The 19,545-nt window shown below is 41.7% G+C and overlaps 1 protein-coding gene across 2 annotated transcripts; it reads left to right on the top strand.

Annotated features, from left to right (window-relative positions):
• The first annotated feature begins 1,074 nt into the window (after positions 1-1,074).
• LOC115037805 (cAMP-specific 3',5'-cyclic phosphodiesterase 7B) lies at positions 1,075-19,490 on the top strand. 2 transcript variants are annotated; one of them, XM_029496547.1, is made up of 14 exons: positions 1,075-1,266; positions 4,644-4,704; positions 7,236-8,189; positions 12,259-12,348; positions 13,278-13,441; positions 13,551-13,614; positions 13,706-13,801; positions 14,163-14,263; positions 14,891-15,022; positions 15,133-15,224; positions 15,387-15,531; positions 15,642-15,738; positions 15,897-15,977; positions 16,119-19,490. In XM_029496547.1, the coding sequence occupies exons 3-14, from the start codon at positions 7,862-7,864 to the stop codon at positions 16,334-16,336; spliced, it is 1,608 nt and encodes a 535-aa protein (XP_029352407.1). In that variant the 5' UTR covers positions 1,075-1,266; positions 4,644-4,704; positions 7,236-7,861; the 3' UTR covers positions 16,337-19,490. The 2 variants fall into 2 exon arrangements, with proteins under 2 accessions (XP_029352407.1, XP_029352408.1); XM_029496548.1 differs by lacking the exon at positions 7,236-8,189.
• The last annotated feature ends 55 nt before the right edge of the window (positions 19,491-19,545 follow it).

Below are 19,545 nucleotides of genomic sequence, written 5' to 3'. Positions count from 1 at the left end.
GGAGAAGGCGTACAACCGAGTTCCTCAGAATATATTGTGGGAGGTGCTGCTGGAGTATATGGTGAGGGGGTTTCTTCTGAGGGCCATCCAATCCCTGTATTCCCAAAGCGAGAGCTGTGTCCGAGTTCTCGGCAATAAGTCGGACTTGTTTCCGGTGGGGGTTGGCCTCTGCCAGGGCTGTGCTTTGTCACCAATCCTGTTTGTTATTTTCATGGACAGGATATCGAGACGTAGTCGTGGGGGAGGAGGGCTGCAGTTCAGGGAGCTGAGGGCTACATCCTTGCTTTTTGCGGATGATGTGGTCCTATTGGCGCCATTGGTCTTTGACCTCCAGTGCTCACTGGACAAGTTCGCAGCTGAGTGTGAAGTGGCTGGGATGATGCTCAGAACATCTAAATCTGAGGCCATGGTTCTTAGCAGGAAACCGGTGGACTCCGTACTCCGGGTAAGAAATAAGTCCTTACCCCCCTTGTTAATTTGAGTTTTGATCAGTTAACTATTTGTGGTTTTTTTTCTGTGCTTTTTGTATATGTTGACATATGTAGCATGGTGACACTTTTTGAAAAGACACCACCTTGTGATACCTGAACAAGGTTTCCTGTGTCTGCCTCCTACCAGGAGGCTGAATGCAGAAGATACACCGGGGTTGTGGTTTGTGTCTGTTCTTTCTTTACACAAAAGGGGGACTACCAAGGGCCGCCAGCGGCAGATCACGGGAGTGGAGCCAGATATAGAGAGGAAGAAGACTGCACCCACATACCCCACTTCCTTTGAGTAACAGTAACATAAGCAGGGCCAGGGAGACATAGTCTGGTTCAGGATAAAGAACTCAGCACAATGCAAAACCTGTAGGCCTACAACTCAAAGTTACTTGCTACCAACGTGACCATTAAGTCTGCAATAAGAGCAGCCATGTGTTTATATTCTTACCAGTCTGAGCGGACTGACAGCACATGGGAACAAACTGAATGGATGCCCCGCCCCCCTCCGTGACGCCCCTGTCGGCCCCTCCCCTCTGCGGCTCATTGACAGGCGGAGGAAAAAGCGGCAGCTTCTCTTAAAGAACCACGTAAGGTCAGACACAAGTGCGAGAGGAGGATGAAATAGATTTATTTATTTTTATTTAAAGGAAAGAAAGACAAGCGGCTGTCAGCCGGGACAACACGGCCACCTTTCGTCCTATTTGGACATGAAAACTCTGGGCTGGCTTCAGGCTCCGTCGGATTCAGCAGCCACGATGGTTAAATGTCCTGTCTAACGATCCAGGTAGGCACACAGGCCTGGTGAGACCAAACTAAAAACAAAACCCTGACACTGTTATGACCTGTAAAATGTCCTCAGTGGGGTGTTACAGTCAGTGGACTGTGTGATTACAGCTGGCACATTGCTTTGAGGGGGGGGGGGGGGGGGGGGGGGGGGGGGGTCATGGTAAACAAACAGCATGATGGATCTGCTTTGTTCAAGCGTCTTCAGTGAGCTGCAGTGTTTTGCTGTGTTATTATAAGGTTTCAGTCAGCGTGTAGACAGCAGACAGCCTGCAGCCAGGACACTGCAGATCGCATGTAAGGAGGGTAGATGTGCAGCAGATGGAGCTATAACTCGGTGTTTGTGTCTGGTCACATGTGACAGTATAAATGTGAAACGAACAGAACAGCTCTCTTAGTCATGAATAAATACAGACAACGAAAATGTTGTTTCGTAGTGAAGAGCTGTGCTGAGTGGTTGTCCTCGATCAGCTTATTTGAACGTGAAAGTACTTTTCCAGAAATGTCAAAGTTGGCAGAACTTTTAGCAGTAGAGCTGATAATTCAACTTGGAAATAGTTTGACAAAGACAACTTTGTCTTCAATCTGCTCCTTCTCTCAACACATGGTGTTTGGTTGTCGTGGCATTGGTTGTGTAATATGCTTGGTTTGTATACCTTTATCTGCATCAGTCTTCTTTTCTGCCCTTATTGTTTATTCATTATTGGAACAAGATTCATTGGAAAAGTTGTTTGACCACTTCTTTGGTAATTTAGTTTTTTATCTCTTATTTTTAAAATTCTTATGTCCAAGCCTTATTTCAATTCCTACATTATGTAGAACAGACATACCACTGTAACATTCCCCCATCTTTGCAAATCATACAGGAAATAGTGAACAGACTATTTTAAAAGTTTGGCAGCAGGGTGCCATTAATAACCAAATACTGAGACTTAACTGGAGAGCTTTTCAGAGGAAGAGAAAAATGATGTGAGTACACAGTAATGGATCATGGGGGAAAAAAATGATGAGAGTGTACTGTAAACATGCGATAACCACGTGGGCAGGATGAGTGAACAGTCTTTGCCTCTGGTTTGTCTCCATCCGCCTGTTTCCTGCCCGCCAGTAAACAGCAGTGAGCCAATTTAGATGTAAATCCTCCCACTCATGGTACCTGTTTATGACTATTTTCCTCCAGAGATGTTATTCTGAGCACTGTGGAGAAACAGATAACAGCTGGTAAGTTATGTGTTCAGCAGGTCAGCCGGGGTACCTGGTTTTTATCTATGTGTGTTTCTCTTTTCTGTCATATTTCTCTAAACCAACACCGCTGGATGCACTCAGTCAACTCTTGTCTGCTATGCACACAGATGTCCAGCCATTAAAACTATTATGGCTATTACTTGCTCTTATAAATACATGACCTCAACTGGGAAATGGACTGAACTGAGTCTTCTGTAATTAGGATCAGGGTACAGTGGCAGATTACAACACAGTTAATGTACTCTATCCATTTTTGTTTATCAGATGGCGATGGGAAAGGTATTGTTGAGGCAAGAGTGGATGGTGGAAAATATTTGTTTGTCAAGACTCGTATTACTTTGCAGGGGGTTGGAGTGAGGTGACAGAAGTCTTCACAGAAGATTCACATATACTGTACAGGCACAGGATTTATGAGAGTTCAAACAATTACTAAGTTCAATCAAATTCAAACCAATCAAATTTTATTTGTATGGAACTTTTCATACATGAAAGCAACACAAAGTACCTCATAGAGGCTTAAAAACAAGAGAAAAAAAAATCCCCAACCCTCCCGCCCCTACAAATACACACAGACACATACAGACACTCATACACACACAGTCAGACTCACAAGTTTACACCCACACACACTAGCTGTCATTAGAGAAACATGGACAGGCGCCAAGACCTGAGGTGAGAAGAAAGCCACCTTTGGGGGCCAACCACCCTGAGAGGGCTCCTGGCCCACGACTAGGGAGCACTGCCACAGAGACGACCCCGACCCAGGCAGACAAGAGGCCCTATAACAAGGCGCAGAGCCACATTGCCACGTGGGGCGGAGCCACCCACAGGACAGCAACCCCATCAGTAGACCAAAAGCAACTCCCAGTGTGGCAGGCCCCCATGAGGAAACACTGGGGATAAAAATGAATGGACTAAAACATGTAGCTAAAATCATATAAAATAAAAATTTAATATGATAAGAAGCCTCATTAAAAGGAATAAAGAAATAACAGAAAGCCTGATTGAAAAGGTGGGTTTTGAGCCTCTTTTTAAAAACATAGACAGTCTCTGCGGCCCTGAGGTTCTCCGGCAGGCTGTTCCACAGTCGGGGGCCATAATAACTGAATGGCGCCTCCCCATGTGTTTTGGATCTGGCTTTTGGAATGGTTAAAAGGCCGATGCCGGAGGACCTCAGGGTCCGCGAGGGTTGATATGGTAAAAGTAGGTCAGATAAATAAAAGGGCCCAAGACCGTGAAGACATAGAAAAACTTGTAAAAGAACCTTAAAATCTTTTATCTGATCCTCAGGAAAATTAAGCAATATCCACTTTTTTACTTAGACTTTGTTGAGCAAAGCAAAAAAGAAATAAATAAATTGAGACGTTACCTTGGCCTAAGATGTTTTTAGTAGCATATCTGATTGTTTTGGGAATATCTCAGAAACAAAATGATGGTGAAAATATTTAAGTCTGGTAGTTTTTAGTTATTTGAAATGATAATGGCGAATGTCCAGCTTTTAATTGGGTCAGTTTATGTGAGTATACTCTTTGAATTGTATTCATTGAAACCTGTTCCAACAACAAAAACATGTGACATTTGATAGAAAATATCTAAAATAAGATGACTTAATGCTCTGAGGACCAGCCATGTGGAGGCATGTGATTAATGTATAAACAGTTGCCAGTTAGTGCCCCTTTTCCTTCCTGACCCACTTTTCAGTGTTGTGCAGCCCACAGACATGTTGCTGCCAGAAAAGCAGATGCCAGTATAAATACACCTACTCTGTCTTGCTCACTACAATGATGAATTATGTCCAATCAGGTGTCTGTAATCCAGTCACAAATTCTTGATTCAAATTTTTTGAAACTCCATTTACATCAACATTGGATCAGAATCAATATCCCATATTTGGAAATGTAGCCAGATATAGTCTGCGATATGTTTTGTGGACAAAGGTTCTCTAATGAAGGGCAGCAATTTGGTGCAAAAGACGTCCGTTAGTGTGTGAAGCCTCTCGAGCAAAGACACCATGACTTTTGGCACAGTTTCTATTTATTAGTCAGCTTCATTGATGCTGTTAGATAGCGGTGTGTATTTTTGGATGCCGTAATATTAATCTCTTTCCCTCTCTCTTTCTCTCTGCCTCTCCCTCAGAGGTGTGGAGCTGTCACATGTAAAAGGTCGGAGCAGAATGCCATACAAGTTCGCATGCTGGGTAAGAACACTAACTGACCACAATAACCGTTTGCTAAAGGTCTGCAATGTGTGTATTAATCTTGAAATGTCTGGTGTTTCAAAGTATTTGGTTATTCTGCTTCAGGCTTTCATTGGCCTTTGGCCTGGTTTAGCCTCCATGGCCTTTGTATGGTTCTGCTATCTCTATCTATACACTCCGCACTGTCCAGTCCACTTTCTTGAGAAGCCTTTAAATGTTACCGGTAGAATTTTTCCCAGTCATGTTTTTTGAAACAATGTCTGGACTGGAGTAAAGTAAAAAGTAGCTGTGTATTATAACGGCAGTCTGAGACCTTGATGACTTAGACCTTGAATTGTAGCCAAAGCTGGTTGTTTAATGATGTCAAGCTTGTTTAAAAGTTCAGTGGAAGTGTGAAGCAACTTCAAATATATAGCAGGAAGGCAGAATTAAAATTATTGTCATCTTAAGGGAAACTAATCCAAACAAATCAAAGCATCAACAATAAGAATCTATTACTCTTGTGTGTGTGTGTGTGTGTGTGTGTGTCTGTGAGACTGAGAGGGATGAGCGAGGGCTCATGGGGGGCTCATTTCACTGTTACTTGTTGAATATCCCCACTGACCTCATCAACTCATATATGTCATTCTGTGCCATCATCACTTGTGTTTTCTTCTATTCAGTCTAAATCACACGTGATCACTGCCAGTTTTCTGAAATGTGTTTCAACAGCACAGATAACTGTCCATCTTTTTATAGCGGCATTACAAGTTCTTTTTAAACCTTTCAGCATTGTCAGGATTTTGCCTTTTGATCATGACTGAACTTACCAAGATGAGGCTTTTATAGCCCGAGATACAAATCATACATTATACATAGACAGATTTTAATCAGTTTTTCCTCTGATCCTGTCAATCTGTTCAAATGCATCTGACCTTTGTTACCGGAAAAGAAGCAGAACAGAGAGACTTAACAGGAGAAATGGTAACCAACAGCAAGCATCAAATCAGGTGAATCTGTGCGTCTGACGTGGGAATTACGTGATAATCCATCTCATCAGGTTTCAACGCAGCCCACTCATAGTTCACCTTGTTCTTCCAGTTTGCTCACTACCAGCTCTCGGAAGACTTTACAGTGGCTTTATCTGCCATCTCCATTTTTTCCCTTTTATTTTCAGAGTGCAGTATAATAGAATAGAAACACTTTTTGGTGGTACACAAAAAAAGAAGAACTGGTTGATGTATGCTGGAGAAAGAAGTCCAAACCCATAGCGGAGAAACTGGGGGAAAATGTTAGTTTACTTTGAAGTACAAAATAATAGACATGCTTTGTTTCTCTTGATGTCACTGAAGCTTGCATGAAAATATACAGGTTTACACTCAAAAGCAGCGGCTGATCACAGTGACAGCTGTACATCAAGTGCATAGCCACATTGCATTATCAATCATCTGCGTTATCGCACTGCCTGCTTCTCACACATTCCCACAGTCAGTATCTTTTATCTATAGCTTTTTGCCTCGTGATTTCTTGCAATCAACTTCTGGCGTCTGATATGTCACGTTCAAGGTTATTTGCCCGGCTGAGTCTTTTGCACGCATATGTGTGTGTCTGTTTGTTTCAATGCTATTTTCAGAATGTGACTGTTGCTCAAAGAAACATTTCAAACACTTCAGTGGTAAATAGAGTGGTTGGGTCCTACATGATTAAACAAAGACTCGCTTTTATTCACTTAAATTCAGTGTTATAATGAATGTGTGGTTTTAGGCAGCCACGGAGAAGCCTTTAGGTATTTGTACTACTTGTACAGATAGAGGTTACTGTCAGTCCCACAGTTCTCCACAGCTCATCTGAGTTAAAACCAATTTGGGTCACTACATTAAATTAGTTTTATGTCCTCCATAACACATGACAACTGTAAGGAAGTTTTTTGATGTTTGAGTTCATAAAGGCATGCACTTTATTAATTTAGGATAGTCTTGGATACAATTGATGATCACCTCCAATTTTCAACTTCGACATTTGTTTGTGTGTCTTCCAAAATTGTAATGTTTTTAACGGATCGTGTTCCTCTGCTTCTATCCTCTGAAATCCTGGTTGTCCTTAAAACCAACAACTGTGTGAGAATTTCTAACAAATAAATCAGATCAAATCCACTCAAGTGTAACTGGTGTGCAGTGACTCACAGCATGTTGCGTACCTTGTCTACCTTGTTTTGCCTTTAGCACAATGAATTCATGATGTTTTTGTTTCAGAGTGTGAGCTTGTATTTTCAAAGGTCAATGAACTATACACACATTTAGTACTGAAACATTTAGGCCATAAAATGGACAGGAATGGATGAATTCCACTTTCTTAAATGTTCAGATTTGAAAGGATTTCACCCCGGCCTCACATAAAAATAATAATAAAAAAAGATTGGCAGCTTTCTGTGCTTTCATTATTTCTTAAATAACACACAGTAAATACTTGAACTATTACAAGTGTCATTGTATGCAATCAGATTTTACATGTTCATATTTCTTAAAGATGTTTATCTATTTTTTTTTATACAGCGCTGTTCCCACTGACCTCACTGTGAGACAGAGGATGCATCTGTGAAAACCAAAGCCTCATGAACATTCAGACAAATCCTATTGGTCTGTGTCTGGGGTAGCAGAATAGAGCAGAGCAGTGCGATAGTGAGCTCAGAGTGGGGAGAGGAGGGGCTTTGAGACTCCACAACAAGGCTGACGTGAGTGAAGCTATAGAGGGGAGAGAGATTGCGGCAGAAAGAGGCAGCAGAGTGTCAGTGGCCAAATCTGAGAGACAGGGATATGGGCGGATTCTCTTCTATCTCTTGCTTTTCCAAGCTTTGAATTTTTTTATCTAATCTTTCATTTTTATCCTCATCCGATCTAATTTCTATCTTTTCTTTCCTTCCTTCTGCTCCTAGTTCTGTCTCTCCCTGCAGTGTTTATTCTTCTGCCCTACATCCAGACTTGCTGTTATCTCAGTCGGTTGTCTTCTTTCTCACCCATGGGTACCTGACAGTGAGCCTCTCCCTCCGCCGTCTCTCTTCCTTCTTCTCTCTCTTTGTCCCACCATTCATCTCTCTTTTCCACTCATTAATTTCTTTCCCATCTTCACCTTAATCTCCTTTCACTTGTCCATCATCCCTGTATCTTTGTGTGGTGTGAGGATGCCAGTATTAGAGGGGCTGTGGGGCCCAGATCTCAGAATGCGGGACTCCGGTCTTGGTGTCGGGGTTGACGTTGGTGTCTGTCAAGATGAGGCGTCCCACTCCCCAGTGTGGGGTCCTCTCAGGACTCCTCCAGTTACCTGTGGAGGCCTGTCGCTGGCCCTGGAACTTCCAGCTCTCATACGGCAGCTCAGGGCAGCCTGGAGGGCGCGCAGGGGAGGCCCTCGGGAGTCCGAGAGGAGTGAAGCGAGCAGATGGGTGGAGGCAGAGAAGGAGGAGGTAGAGGAGGGGAAGCAGGACATAGAGGACAGGAGCACACATCTTGAAGGTAACTTCCACATAACACGTTACAAGTAAAGTAAAGCCAGGAGTTATTTCTCTGAAATCATCAGGAAATACAAAATAAGAGTCATGCTTTTTTTCTCATGTCACTGCAACCTACAGGAAAATGTAAATAAAAATATAAAATATATGTAGAATATGAATAAATGTAAATATAAGTTGTATTTGTTTTGATTTGGTTTGACCCAGCATCCCTGTAAGCTACAAGAAAACAGCAGAAAGCATGTGGTGTGTGACCTAAAATGGTGTTTCTATTAGATTTATTTGTTCCCTTTACAACATGTCGTTATTTGGGAAAACTTTGCTGCTTGGTTGCCTGATTAAAGGAGTCTGCAACTCCTTCAATGACCCAAGCATAATGACTTGTTTTTGTGTTGTGCATCCATTTTGTCAGATAAATATGCAACATTTCATTTTTTGACAACTGCACCGCTGTTGATGTGACAGATTATCTTTGACAGGCACGGCTCTGGCTGCATGTTTACGTATGGGCGTGTTTGTAAGTGACGTGGGGCGAGACGTGGCTCAGAGCAGTTCAGACAGTCGGCCAGAGTAAATGGTGAAAAGAGGGATTTGGGCTGTAAAGCCAGAGTGTCCATTAAATAAAGCTGTGTAACCATCTGCTGGGCTGCAGCTGTACTGATGACACCGATGTGACGCCATCAACAGAGCCCGTGTCCATCTGTTTGGAGCATTGGCACTGATGATGCAGAGTAGCATTGATAGTTGTCATACATGATGACTTCAAAGCTACAATTATGCTCAATAATAAAGATAGGAAGATATATAATAACGCTTAGGTTTCACATAAGGTGGTGGTGATGAATCGTTGACTATTGCAACACGAAGGCTGACTTTATTTAGAGGATTTTTTCACATTTACTGGTAATGTTTTGTTTTCAGTGGTGTGACCATTCTGCATTAAAACCTTAACTCTGGTATTCACACAGCTCGCCGATCCGGAAATAGAACATTGTACATTTCAGTCTTTGTTCATTTTTGCTCTTGAAAAGTTGAGATGAGGGGATGAAACATACTGCAGGGAATTACCTTTGCGCAGGTTCTGACTCAGAAGGTGGAAAATGGACAAATGAATGTAGCTGACTTTGTGATGATCTCATTCATCGGATGACTTCTTACGGACGATGAAAGTCAGCCTGCTCTGCGTTTGATTTCACCACATAGAACAATTCTCAAGAGACTGCAAGATGTTTTGTCTGTGGTGATAGTGAGTCATTTTGGCATTTACCGTAGCAAAGGCTGAAAATGCCTTCAAAGATCATAATTACCATTTTGTTTACTAAAGTAAAGAAGAGGTATCTAGATATCAGTGGAAAAAGTGCAACTATCGTTTTTAAAGTTCAATAGTTTAGTGCAAAAAAATATTTTTTTTTTCTTTTCTTTTTTTGACATTTAGCCCTGGAGTATGGGAACTCTCAATTAAAAATGTATTTAAAACACAGTGTGTGATTTCCACAGTGCAGATAAAGACTTTTCTCTTTGTTTTGTTGTATTGATTTATTGAAGCCCTTTTGAAGCAAAAAATACCAAAAAGTCACAGGGTCTCATTCAAAAGGACCCTAACTTCCATGATATAAAACAAGTGATTGGATAAAACATTTTTTTGACCATGTCAGCATAGGACAGATTTATTAATTGATATTTTCTTGTTTTTACTGAACAGATAATTAATCACTACATTGATAAAATAACTGGCTAAATGATAGATAAACCAAGAATGGAGTTACTTGCTGAATTAGTTCATGTTAATAATGAAAGATATTAAGATATGTTTCTCATTCTTAAACATGTTGGCTTGTACTGCTGTTTTTATGCATCTGGCTGCTGCTTCTGGCAGATCACAATGAATATAAATAATTTTTGTGCAAACACAGAGAGAAAAATGTTGGCTCCGACTGTGAGTTCACTGTATGTGGACATTAAAGCCAGCCAGCGTGGGTGTGTTGTATAAATCTATGCATGCCCCGAAAACATCTGCAGGAATCATCATCTACTGTGTTCAAAACACATCTGTATTCAAGTGTTGTTGCAGCACATGCCGTCAGTGTGTCTGATTATCTTTCTGAGAAGGAAAACGGACCCAAAACACAATTTGTGCTATAAACATCCAGAGATTTAGTGAAGCCAAGTGAACATAGTCTGTGTGTTTGTGTGTGTGTGAGAGAGAGTGTGTGTGCGCAAGCTGTGTGCCAAGTGTGTGATCTTGTTTATGTATTTGTAATCATGGAATTGGCCTTGTGTGTGTGTGCATGTGCATGTGTGTGTGAGTGTGCATGCATACACTGGTCAAGAAAAGGCGTATGTGTGCGTTGCTGCATCCTTAAACATCCTTTGCAACTGGTTCACGTTTTCATCCCAAATGACCCAGTTCTGCTGCGCATGGAGACAATGACCTATTTACCGCACAAAGAGTTAAAAGAAGAGAGCGAAAGAGGAGGGGGGGGGTGGGCAAAAGATGGTTCAGATGGTGGAGGGGCTGTTGTTGAATATGAAGGATGGGCTGGCGGTGATGGAGACAGAAAGAGAGAGTGATAAAGAGGAGGATGTAGAGACAGGATCCAGAAGTAAGGGAGGAATGAAGGATGGCATGACACATAAAATAGACGTATGGAGTGAACTAAAGTGTGTGTGTGTGTGTGTGTGTGTGTGTGTGTGTGTGTGTTGGGGGTGATCTAAGTGTTACTTTGTTTCTGCGGTGCTTTTTCCAGATGATGTATTTCCTTCTCCTTCCCTGCCAGGATGCAGGATAAAAAAGCAAAGAGGCTTTCCCCCTTCTCTTGCTCAAACTAGGCCAGCAGGACTCGTCTGCCTCACTTCATCCGGCTTCAACAGTCACTTCCCCCGAGGGGTTTATATTTATTTGGACTACAACATACATAAATAGGGAATGATCTCAATTTCCCAGCGTGTCCTTTATGTACAGCCGAATTGCCTACATAGCACTCACACACAGACATTTACCAAAACCACAACACCTGCTCCAACACTCAGCTGGAAACTCGTGCTTACAAGGCAAGATCTGGCAACCTAAAGGGGTTACCACAGTGACTCCAACCCCATTAACAGATCATTTAGCTGCTCTTGTTAGTGGCAAACACAGAGGTGATGTGAATCGGCAACCTCCAGGAAATAATACGCTCTAGTTCCTCACATCTGATCGGTAAATTATTCAGCATTCCCATAGTTTTTAGTTCATTCAAGTGGAAATTTGTGTGTGCTGTGACTTAGAGCCTAGTTTTGTTGTGCCTTGTTGTCACTGGCCTCAGGGCGTGGGGATTGTGTACTTCAAACAGAATTTGTATTTGATGTTCAAGGACACACTGCACTGTTGTGCTCCCTCTCCCTCTGATAGGTGCTTACACAGCACGGATGAACCCTAAAAACTTACCTTTGGGACGAGACATTTCCTGAGGAAAGAATTCATACAGTAGACAAGAGACACTGTACTGTTAGCATGTCACAAATACAAAGGCACTTCAAACATATGAAAGTAAACATTCCCTTTTTTAAAATCAGATTGTTTGAAAAGAAAACCAGAAACATTTTCTGTCCGTCGGTCTGGAGCATGCAGGTTAAGAATTCCCATTGTTTGAAAGTTAATCGCGACAAACAGCCAGCATTGCTACAGTCAAAACAGGAATGATGACTGCAGGAGCAGTATGTAAGCAGTCTGATGATTAACAAGTGTTCAAACATGCACCATAACAGCTGCACCGTGGCGTGAAATCCACTCTCCTCAGGCAAACTTGGACCAGATGTGTGATGTCCTGGTGATTCAGCCGAGTCAAAGATCCTCTCTTTATTAGCAGCTGATTTAAAGGCAACTGTAAATCTGCTTTCATGAGGCTGACCGTCATGAAAATCTCTTCACTCTGTTATCCTCCCATCACCCTGCTGGCTGCCCAGCTTATCTCTCACCTCCTTTTCTGATATTTAAATTCATGGATTATGGGGGAGGTGTTTAGTTTATCTGTAATGGCAGCAAATATTTACATTTCTCTCTCTTCTCTTTCACTCTTCTTCCGCCCTCTTAGCTGATGGAAGACTGAACGCTGGTCATGCTGGTGTGTTGCTGGCCGAGAGACGAGGTTCATACCCACTGATTGACCTGCACATACTGAAAAGTAAGTTGTTGAACACTGCACAGATTACAATTATAGGCCATGACAGAGGACAATCTATTAATGTCACTCTCCTTTGTTAATTTACTTAGAAATGAAGTTGTTGTTTTTAGTTAAAATAATATTTGCTTCCAAAGTTTTAAATGGATATAGAAATTGATCCATCTGGTTATACAGTAATACACAAATCCTGCATAAAAGAAATTCAGATGTATGAAGAATATACACCGCACAAAACTTGTACATGTCCTTCTTTGCATGATTTATTTTTCAAAAGAACCAAGGCTTTGTCCCAGTACCTACGCATTCAGTATTCGCACTGAGTCAGATGTGATGAGTTTCTGAGAAATGACATCAAATAGCCATTAAGACTGCAAATGTGTGGAGGATTTTCAGACAATAAAGGTTAACACGTGGTTAATGACGTTATCCATCAATCACGCAAATAGATGGATATGTGTCCTTCTGGGTGCTTTTTCATTTATTTTCACTGGCATGGGGAACGCTTAAATGAATGGACACAAGCTCCAATTCCATGTAATGCTATTTATAGCACATTTTCTCATTCATACAAGTTAAAATGAAATTCAACGTGTCATGAATGTGACATTTCTGTATATTTGTTAATTATTGCTTCAGGTAGAGTGAGTTATTGGTTATGCTCTGAGAAGCTCAGGGACAGAATCGGAGTAATGGCGTGTTAAATGTAGCTCAAGTGTGCTGCCTGTTTTTCAAAATTTGTACATGCAGTTGTCTGCTTAGCTGATGGAGAAGAACTTTCGCTTAGTAAGGGCCAAACATTTAGGTATTTTGGCAGAGCTGTATAAATTCTCAAACTGCTTTCATTATATGTGCTTCCAGCAGCCCTTGTAGATAACGTTTGTCAGTTCCTGTCAGTGCAGTTGAAGTCAACTTTGTCTTCATAATTTCAGCCAGTGCCCAGCAGGGGGAGGTAGAGTCTGGCACCAGGAGAAAAGTTAAGCGTCTGCTGAGCTTCCAGAGATATTGCCATGCCTCCAGGCTGCTGAGGGGTTTAGTGCCCCACACCCCCGGGTCCCTACACCTGCTGGATGATGACTATTTAGGACAGGCTGGGGTGAGGACACACACTAGCATAACATGTAAAGTTGCAGAGATGTGAGTGCCCCAAGCTCACCGACATGTGAATCACAGATGAACTCAAGAACTTTGTCTTGTTGTTCCAGCACATGCTGTCAAAAGTCGGCACATGGAACTTTGACATTTTCCTTTTTGATCGTCTTACAAATGGTAAGATGACTTATCAACGTTATTCACTTTTATTTATATTGTGTTTGACACATAAAATACTATTCTTACTGTATGTGTCCGTGTGTTGTAGGTAACAGCCTGGTGACGCTTATGTGTCATCTCTTCAACGTCTATGGTCTCATTCATCACTTCCAGCTGGACATGGTCAAACTGCACAGGTTTTTGGGTAAGCTGCTGCTAGAAAGGTGGCAGGAAGTGTTCTCATCCACCAATGTCAATGTGAGGGGGACACATGTTTTACGTCCCCCGCAGTAACAACACATTTAAATAAATTAAAAATTGTACTAAGTGACAGCTAGTCCAATATTCACATGCTGCATGGTGCTATCAGATAGAACACAACTCTGCTTTGTTAACGCAATTGTTGCAAGTTTTTGTCAACACAGCCAGCGTGAATAATTAGAAAAATTCTGCTTTAAATCTGACAATAAAAATTATGAAGTGCTTTGTGGCTGTCTTAACACCTGCTAAATTGCTTTAATATCAGAATAAAATATGGAAGGACATGTCCTCATCTGTCTTCCCAGGTATGGTGCAGGAGGACTATCACTCCCAGAATCCTTACCACAATGCTGTTCACGCCGCAGATGTCACTCAGGCCATGTACTGCTACCTGAAGGAGCCCAAGGTAGGAATTATACTGTATTTACAGACAAACACACCTTCTCTGTTTCAGGCTCCCTCTCATGCACACACACTGCAGCAATCCACTTGGCCTGTTTTCTCCTTGACATATTCTATTAACTTCGCTCCTTGTGGGATAATTCCTACTCACTCAGGCTCAGTATGGCATCTACCCAAAGCCTAGAGAAATCCCTGAAACCCTCTGACCAGATTAAGTCCCTCTGCATCTTATCCTTCATACAGTAATTGTTTTATGTCATTGTTGCTCTGTAAAGCACTTAGTAATGCACACATTTTGTGAAATGCGTTCATGTGCTGGTGTGCTTCAGATCACTCCGACTCACTCATGAGATGTCAAGGCTGCTGCTTCTCTGATCAATGTACTATTTTGTTCTTTACTCGCCATCATGCATTTATCAGCATACTCTGACACACATCTAGATAAATGAACAAAGTAAAACTGAATTGAAACCTAATCCGTTGTGCAGTATGAGGGTTTGTTTAGTCTCATTGCTCCACAGTATTGGGCAACTTTAATTATAGGTTTAAATTAGTTTAGGCGAGTTTAAATGAAAATTTGGAGTGTGGAACCAAAACAATGAAAAGCATGTGGACCATCCTTGTGTTGTAGCTGGCAGAGCAGCTGAGCCCTCTGGACGTGTTCCTGGGTCTGATGGCCGCGGCCTCCCACGATGTGGACCATCCAGGCGTCAACCAGCCCTTCCTTATCAAGACCAGACACCACCTGGCATCCCTCTACCAGGTACGCTACCTGGATGGTGCCGGTTACTGGTGTATTCTCAGCTAGTGATGAGTCAGTGTCAAAGCTGCGACTATATCTGTTTGGAAAATGGATGAAATCTCTCTCATCAGAACACATCTGTGCTGGAGCGTCACCACTGGAGGTCCACTGTGGGCATGCTGCGGGAGTCAGGGCTGCTGTCCCACCTGCCTGCTGACATGTGGTAGGAATATGCACAGGCACAGAACACAGATACAGCACGACAGATATTTGATTGGGATACGGCTCAGCATTTATCCCATCACTCTAAAGAGCAGTGGAAGAGTATATACCCTATTATAACTTACCGTGGAACATACAGTATATTTTCGCTCACTCCTCCCAGGCAGGACATGGAACAGCAGCTGGGCTCTCTCATCCTGGCTACAGACATCAGCCGACAGAATGAGTTCCTTTTGACCTTCAGGGAACATCTGGACAATCAGGACCTGGACCTCCAACTGGCCTCACACAGGCATTTCATGCTGCAGGTGAGCAGCAAGTTCATCCCACAATACAGTATATCAAAATCAATCTCAGGATCTGTATTTTATCAAATATTAGTAAGGTATGTGGGAGTGCTTTGTCTCTTTGCCCTCAGATTGCACTAAAGTGTGCCGACATCTGTAACCCTTGCCGTGCTTGGGAGCTGAGCAGGCAGTGGAGTGAGAGAGTGTGTGAGGAGTTCTACAGGCAGGGTGAGGAAACTGTCTTCACTCAGTTCAAGAGAAAAATCTAAAAAAAACTAGATTTTAAGATACACACCAATCAAACTGACTTCAACATAATGTAACTTTTTCTACATCTCTGTTATTCTTTTACAGTTTGATTAATTATCTATTCCCGATATTAACAGGTGACCTGGAGAGAAAATTTGACCTGGAGATCAGTCCTATGTGTAATCAGCAGGCTGACTCTGTCCCTGCCAACCAGATAGGTCAGTGCAAAAGACGCACACATACATGTGCATTGTGTTATCATGTGTCCTTCATAAGAAATGTGCCTTGACTTATTGAGCTGGCTCAGGTCAACCTCAATTTGTCAGTCCTCATACCCCAGCTTTTGTCACGTGTCCTAGGTTTTATCTCCTACATTGTGGAGCCTCTGTTTGAAGAATGGTACCGTTTCACCGAGCCCAGCCTGCTCAGCCAGACCATGATGGGTCACCTGCACAAGAATAAGGCCTGCTGGAGCCGCCTTCGATACGCACAGACAAGTTTAGAAACACAAACGCATCCCCAGATTGACAAGCTGGAGCCTGAAGGAGAAGGCGAAGAGGGAGAAAGCGTCCCTTAATCTTCGTTTTGTTTCTTGGGTTGTTTCATCTTCCTATGTAAATGGAGGAGGAGTGTTTGTGATGCTCCTTGTTTGACCTCCAACATATTTTCTCCCACTGGTGTGCACGGGCTCTGAAAGTGGGAGCGCAGGATGGGTGTCTGCGAGAGCGTCCCTCAGCACTGCAGGAAAAAAGACAATAGAGGAGAGGGATTGAGAATCTTGGTAAATTTGACAGTCATGCCTCGCTCTTTAATCCGGTGATACCTGCTCCAAACGCAGTGAGGGGCAGGTGTAGAGTGGAAGGGTTATGGCTGAAGGCAGGAAGAGGGATCAGCAATGATACATATTGTTGTGTCTGCACAATGCTGATAGAACAATGAAGAAAAGCCAAAATTATTATTATACGAATTGAATAAGTCAGCTGGACTGTGCTGGAAAAAAATACTACAAAATATAAGAAAGTATGAGAGAGATATATTAATATATTAACTATACTATGCTTTTTACATTTTTAGACAGTATCTCTAAGCTCTTTTCACATTTTCTCTTTTTTGTACAGCTTGCACTTCTATTGGATGCTCTTGCATACAAGTGTCTCACATGTCTACTTTTCACTGAAGTGCGTTTTTAACTTGAGCACGAAGTTCTTCTGTCGAGGTATAAACTGCAACCGCTAACCTGGGAGACCAACCAATACATCTTGACTGGCACCAGGTGACTTCAGCTGGTGTGACTCTGGATTTTTTTCTGTTGAGTTGACTCACCGATGGATGGACACAAACATGAGTGATCGTCTTTTTGTGAACTGTTCTAACGTTATCTCACTGTGATGTGCGACCTCAGCACCTCACATGCTGGAATCACAGCAGTCTGTCAGAGGTTTTACTGCATGTGGATGCTGGGAATCATACAATCCTTACACTGGTGTTACCTTTTTACCAACTTAATAGGTGCATTTATTTATCTAACAGCTTCACTTTACAAGCTCATACACAACGAAGCCTTAACAGCAACCTGGTCTGTCTGTGAAACACATTTTGGAATGGTGTTCCATTTTCTGGACAAGCTTTCTTACAAGATCAAACTGTCGTTGCCTGTTATTCTTCAGCCATACCAGCATACTGAAACACACACAGAGTACTGTAGCCATTTGCTTCCTGCTAGCTCTCCCATCCAGTGTTGTTGTCAGATGGGGTGGTACCCTCACTGAGCATTGCCAAGGTGCCAATGTGCCAATCCATTGACTCACTGCTCTGTTACCTCTTCTATATTACTACACACTTGTACTGTGTGCACTGTATTGTATGAACACAGGCCAATTAGTAGCTACAAATATTTAAAATTCTAATTTATCATAATCAAATTAATCATATGCAGGAAGAATGGAATCAGTTAAATTCGAAATAGCCTATAATGTCATTCCTTATTAAGAATGTGTACAGTCCTCTACTGTGTAAACGTTGCCACCTCAGTGGTTGAAGTGATCCATATATAGCTGGTGTAAACAAGGCAAGTATTTGTAAATACTAGTTGGCCCAACAATAAAATTATTGTTATTATTTTTTTTACCAGTTTGCTCTAAATATGTATAGATAAGGTTGTCAAACTTGAGATTCACATATGTCAAGGATGAGGCTGTAACGGTGCAGACAGAGGCCAAGCCCTACGTCTTTCCAAACAGAATAATAACTCTGGTGTTATGATTCTAACAACCCAGCCAAAACACAATGTATGCACTGCTCAAATACTGAGAAGTGAGGAAGTAAACCAATGATATAGCAAAGAATTTCTCTGACTTTTTTAAAGAGAGGTTACGCTTACTGTGATATGAACTTTTTCTATCAGGTGCAATACAAAAAGGTGAAGTTGTTGGCCAAGTTGCAAGAAAGTGGCCATAATTCTATCTATCAGTAGCTCTGGTTCTTTGTAAATTACTTCTTTTTTCACAGCTTTGCTGAATCTTTCACTATACATAAGCCCCACAGTTGTCGCTATTTTTCATGCTTAGACTTTAATGAAGAGTCATAGACCCCTTTGATTGCTACTAGTTACTCAGAAAGCTCAGTCACTAATTGAGTTCTTTACTTGGACTTCATCTGACTAACAGCTCTCAGTGGCAAGGGCAAAGCTGTTTTTAACTATAAGCACAGAAAAAGTGAACACCTCGTCATGCTACCTAAAACTGCAGTATTTAATCATTTCTATCTGACAGTGGTACTGCCATCACATAGATCTTGTAAAGATAGCAGGCCTCTGAGCAGCCTTGCATTTGAATACCTCTCAGAATCGGCACTGACAGCAGGTCACTGAGCCATACTGGTTTCACTACCAAATGCGAATATCTAAGTTTTTATACCAGAGTAATTACTATTCACTATATGAATCATCTCCAAATCACAAGCCTTTTGGCTGTGAAGGGCAAAAGAAAGACCCAGATGGTATTCTATGTGTAGTATATTAGTTTCCATTACAAGATTGGGCACAAAGTGCTAAAATAGCTTCAATTTTCATCTGTAAATGTTGAGCTTTTTTATGTATATGCACTGAGGTTTGGGTGTGTTTTCCGTTTTATTCATCTAAAGAGAGATTTCTCTTACTTGGATTGATAAACTGCAATGTAAAGTAATCCTGTAATGCGGTCCCATCCCCAAATATAACTGATCTAATAATCAGTCACCTGACAGTTTGAAAGATTGTCATCTGTATGTGCAATGCTCTGGAAAGCACCCATATTTGGCCTAAGAGAGTTACTTGATCTGTTAACACAGTAAATGAGTAGAAATGAAATGTTGTTTTTTCTGTTGCTTAGTAATTTTTGTGTGTTCAACCTGCTACAAAACGATAATAATTAAAATATATATAAAAAAAAAGAATAACACTGAGAAGGATCTAACAGATGTCATTAAACTGTTCAAATGTCTATTTTCTCTCAATTCACTTCAGCAGTAAAAATAAATAAAAGAAAATAATAGACGTATATATTCATAATGTCCATTTAGTCGCTAGCCAACTGAAGGACTTAATATTCTGGAACCAGTTATCACCAGCTTAGTAAGTAATGTCAAATTTTTTAATGAACCCTTTGAAACCAAACTAATCATGTGACGTCTTGACTGTATGTTTCCAATCTCTGAGCACTGTGAACAATGGAAAATAAATGTTTTACACCTGATCAGCTGCGGTGTATTTGGGTGAGTTTTTGCCACAGGAAAAGGTTAGTGAGTCTG

Source organism: Echeneis naucrates, chromosome 24 (assembly GCF_900963305.1).
Source record: "Echeneis naucrates chromosome 24, fEcheNa1.1, whole genome shotgun sequence".
NCBI lineage: Eukaryota > Metazoa > Chordata > Actinopteri > Carangiformes > Echeneidae > Echeneis > Echeneis naucrates.
The sequence above is the reverse complement of the archived record's forward strand: the minus strand, read 5'-3'. Positions and strand labels throughout refer to the sequence as shown.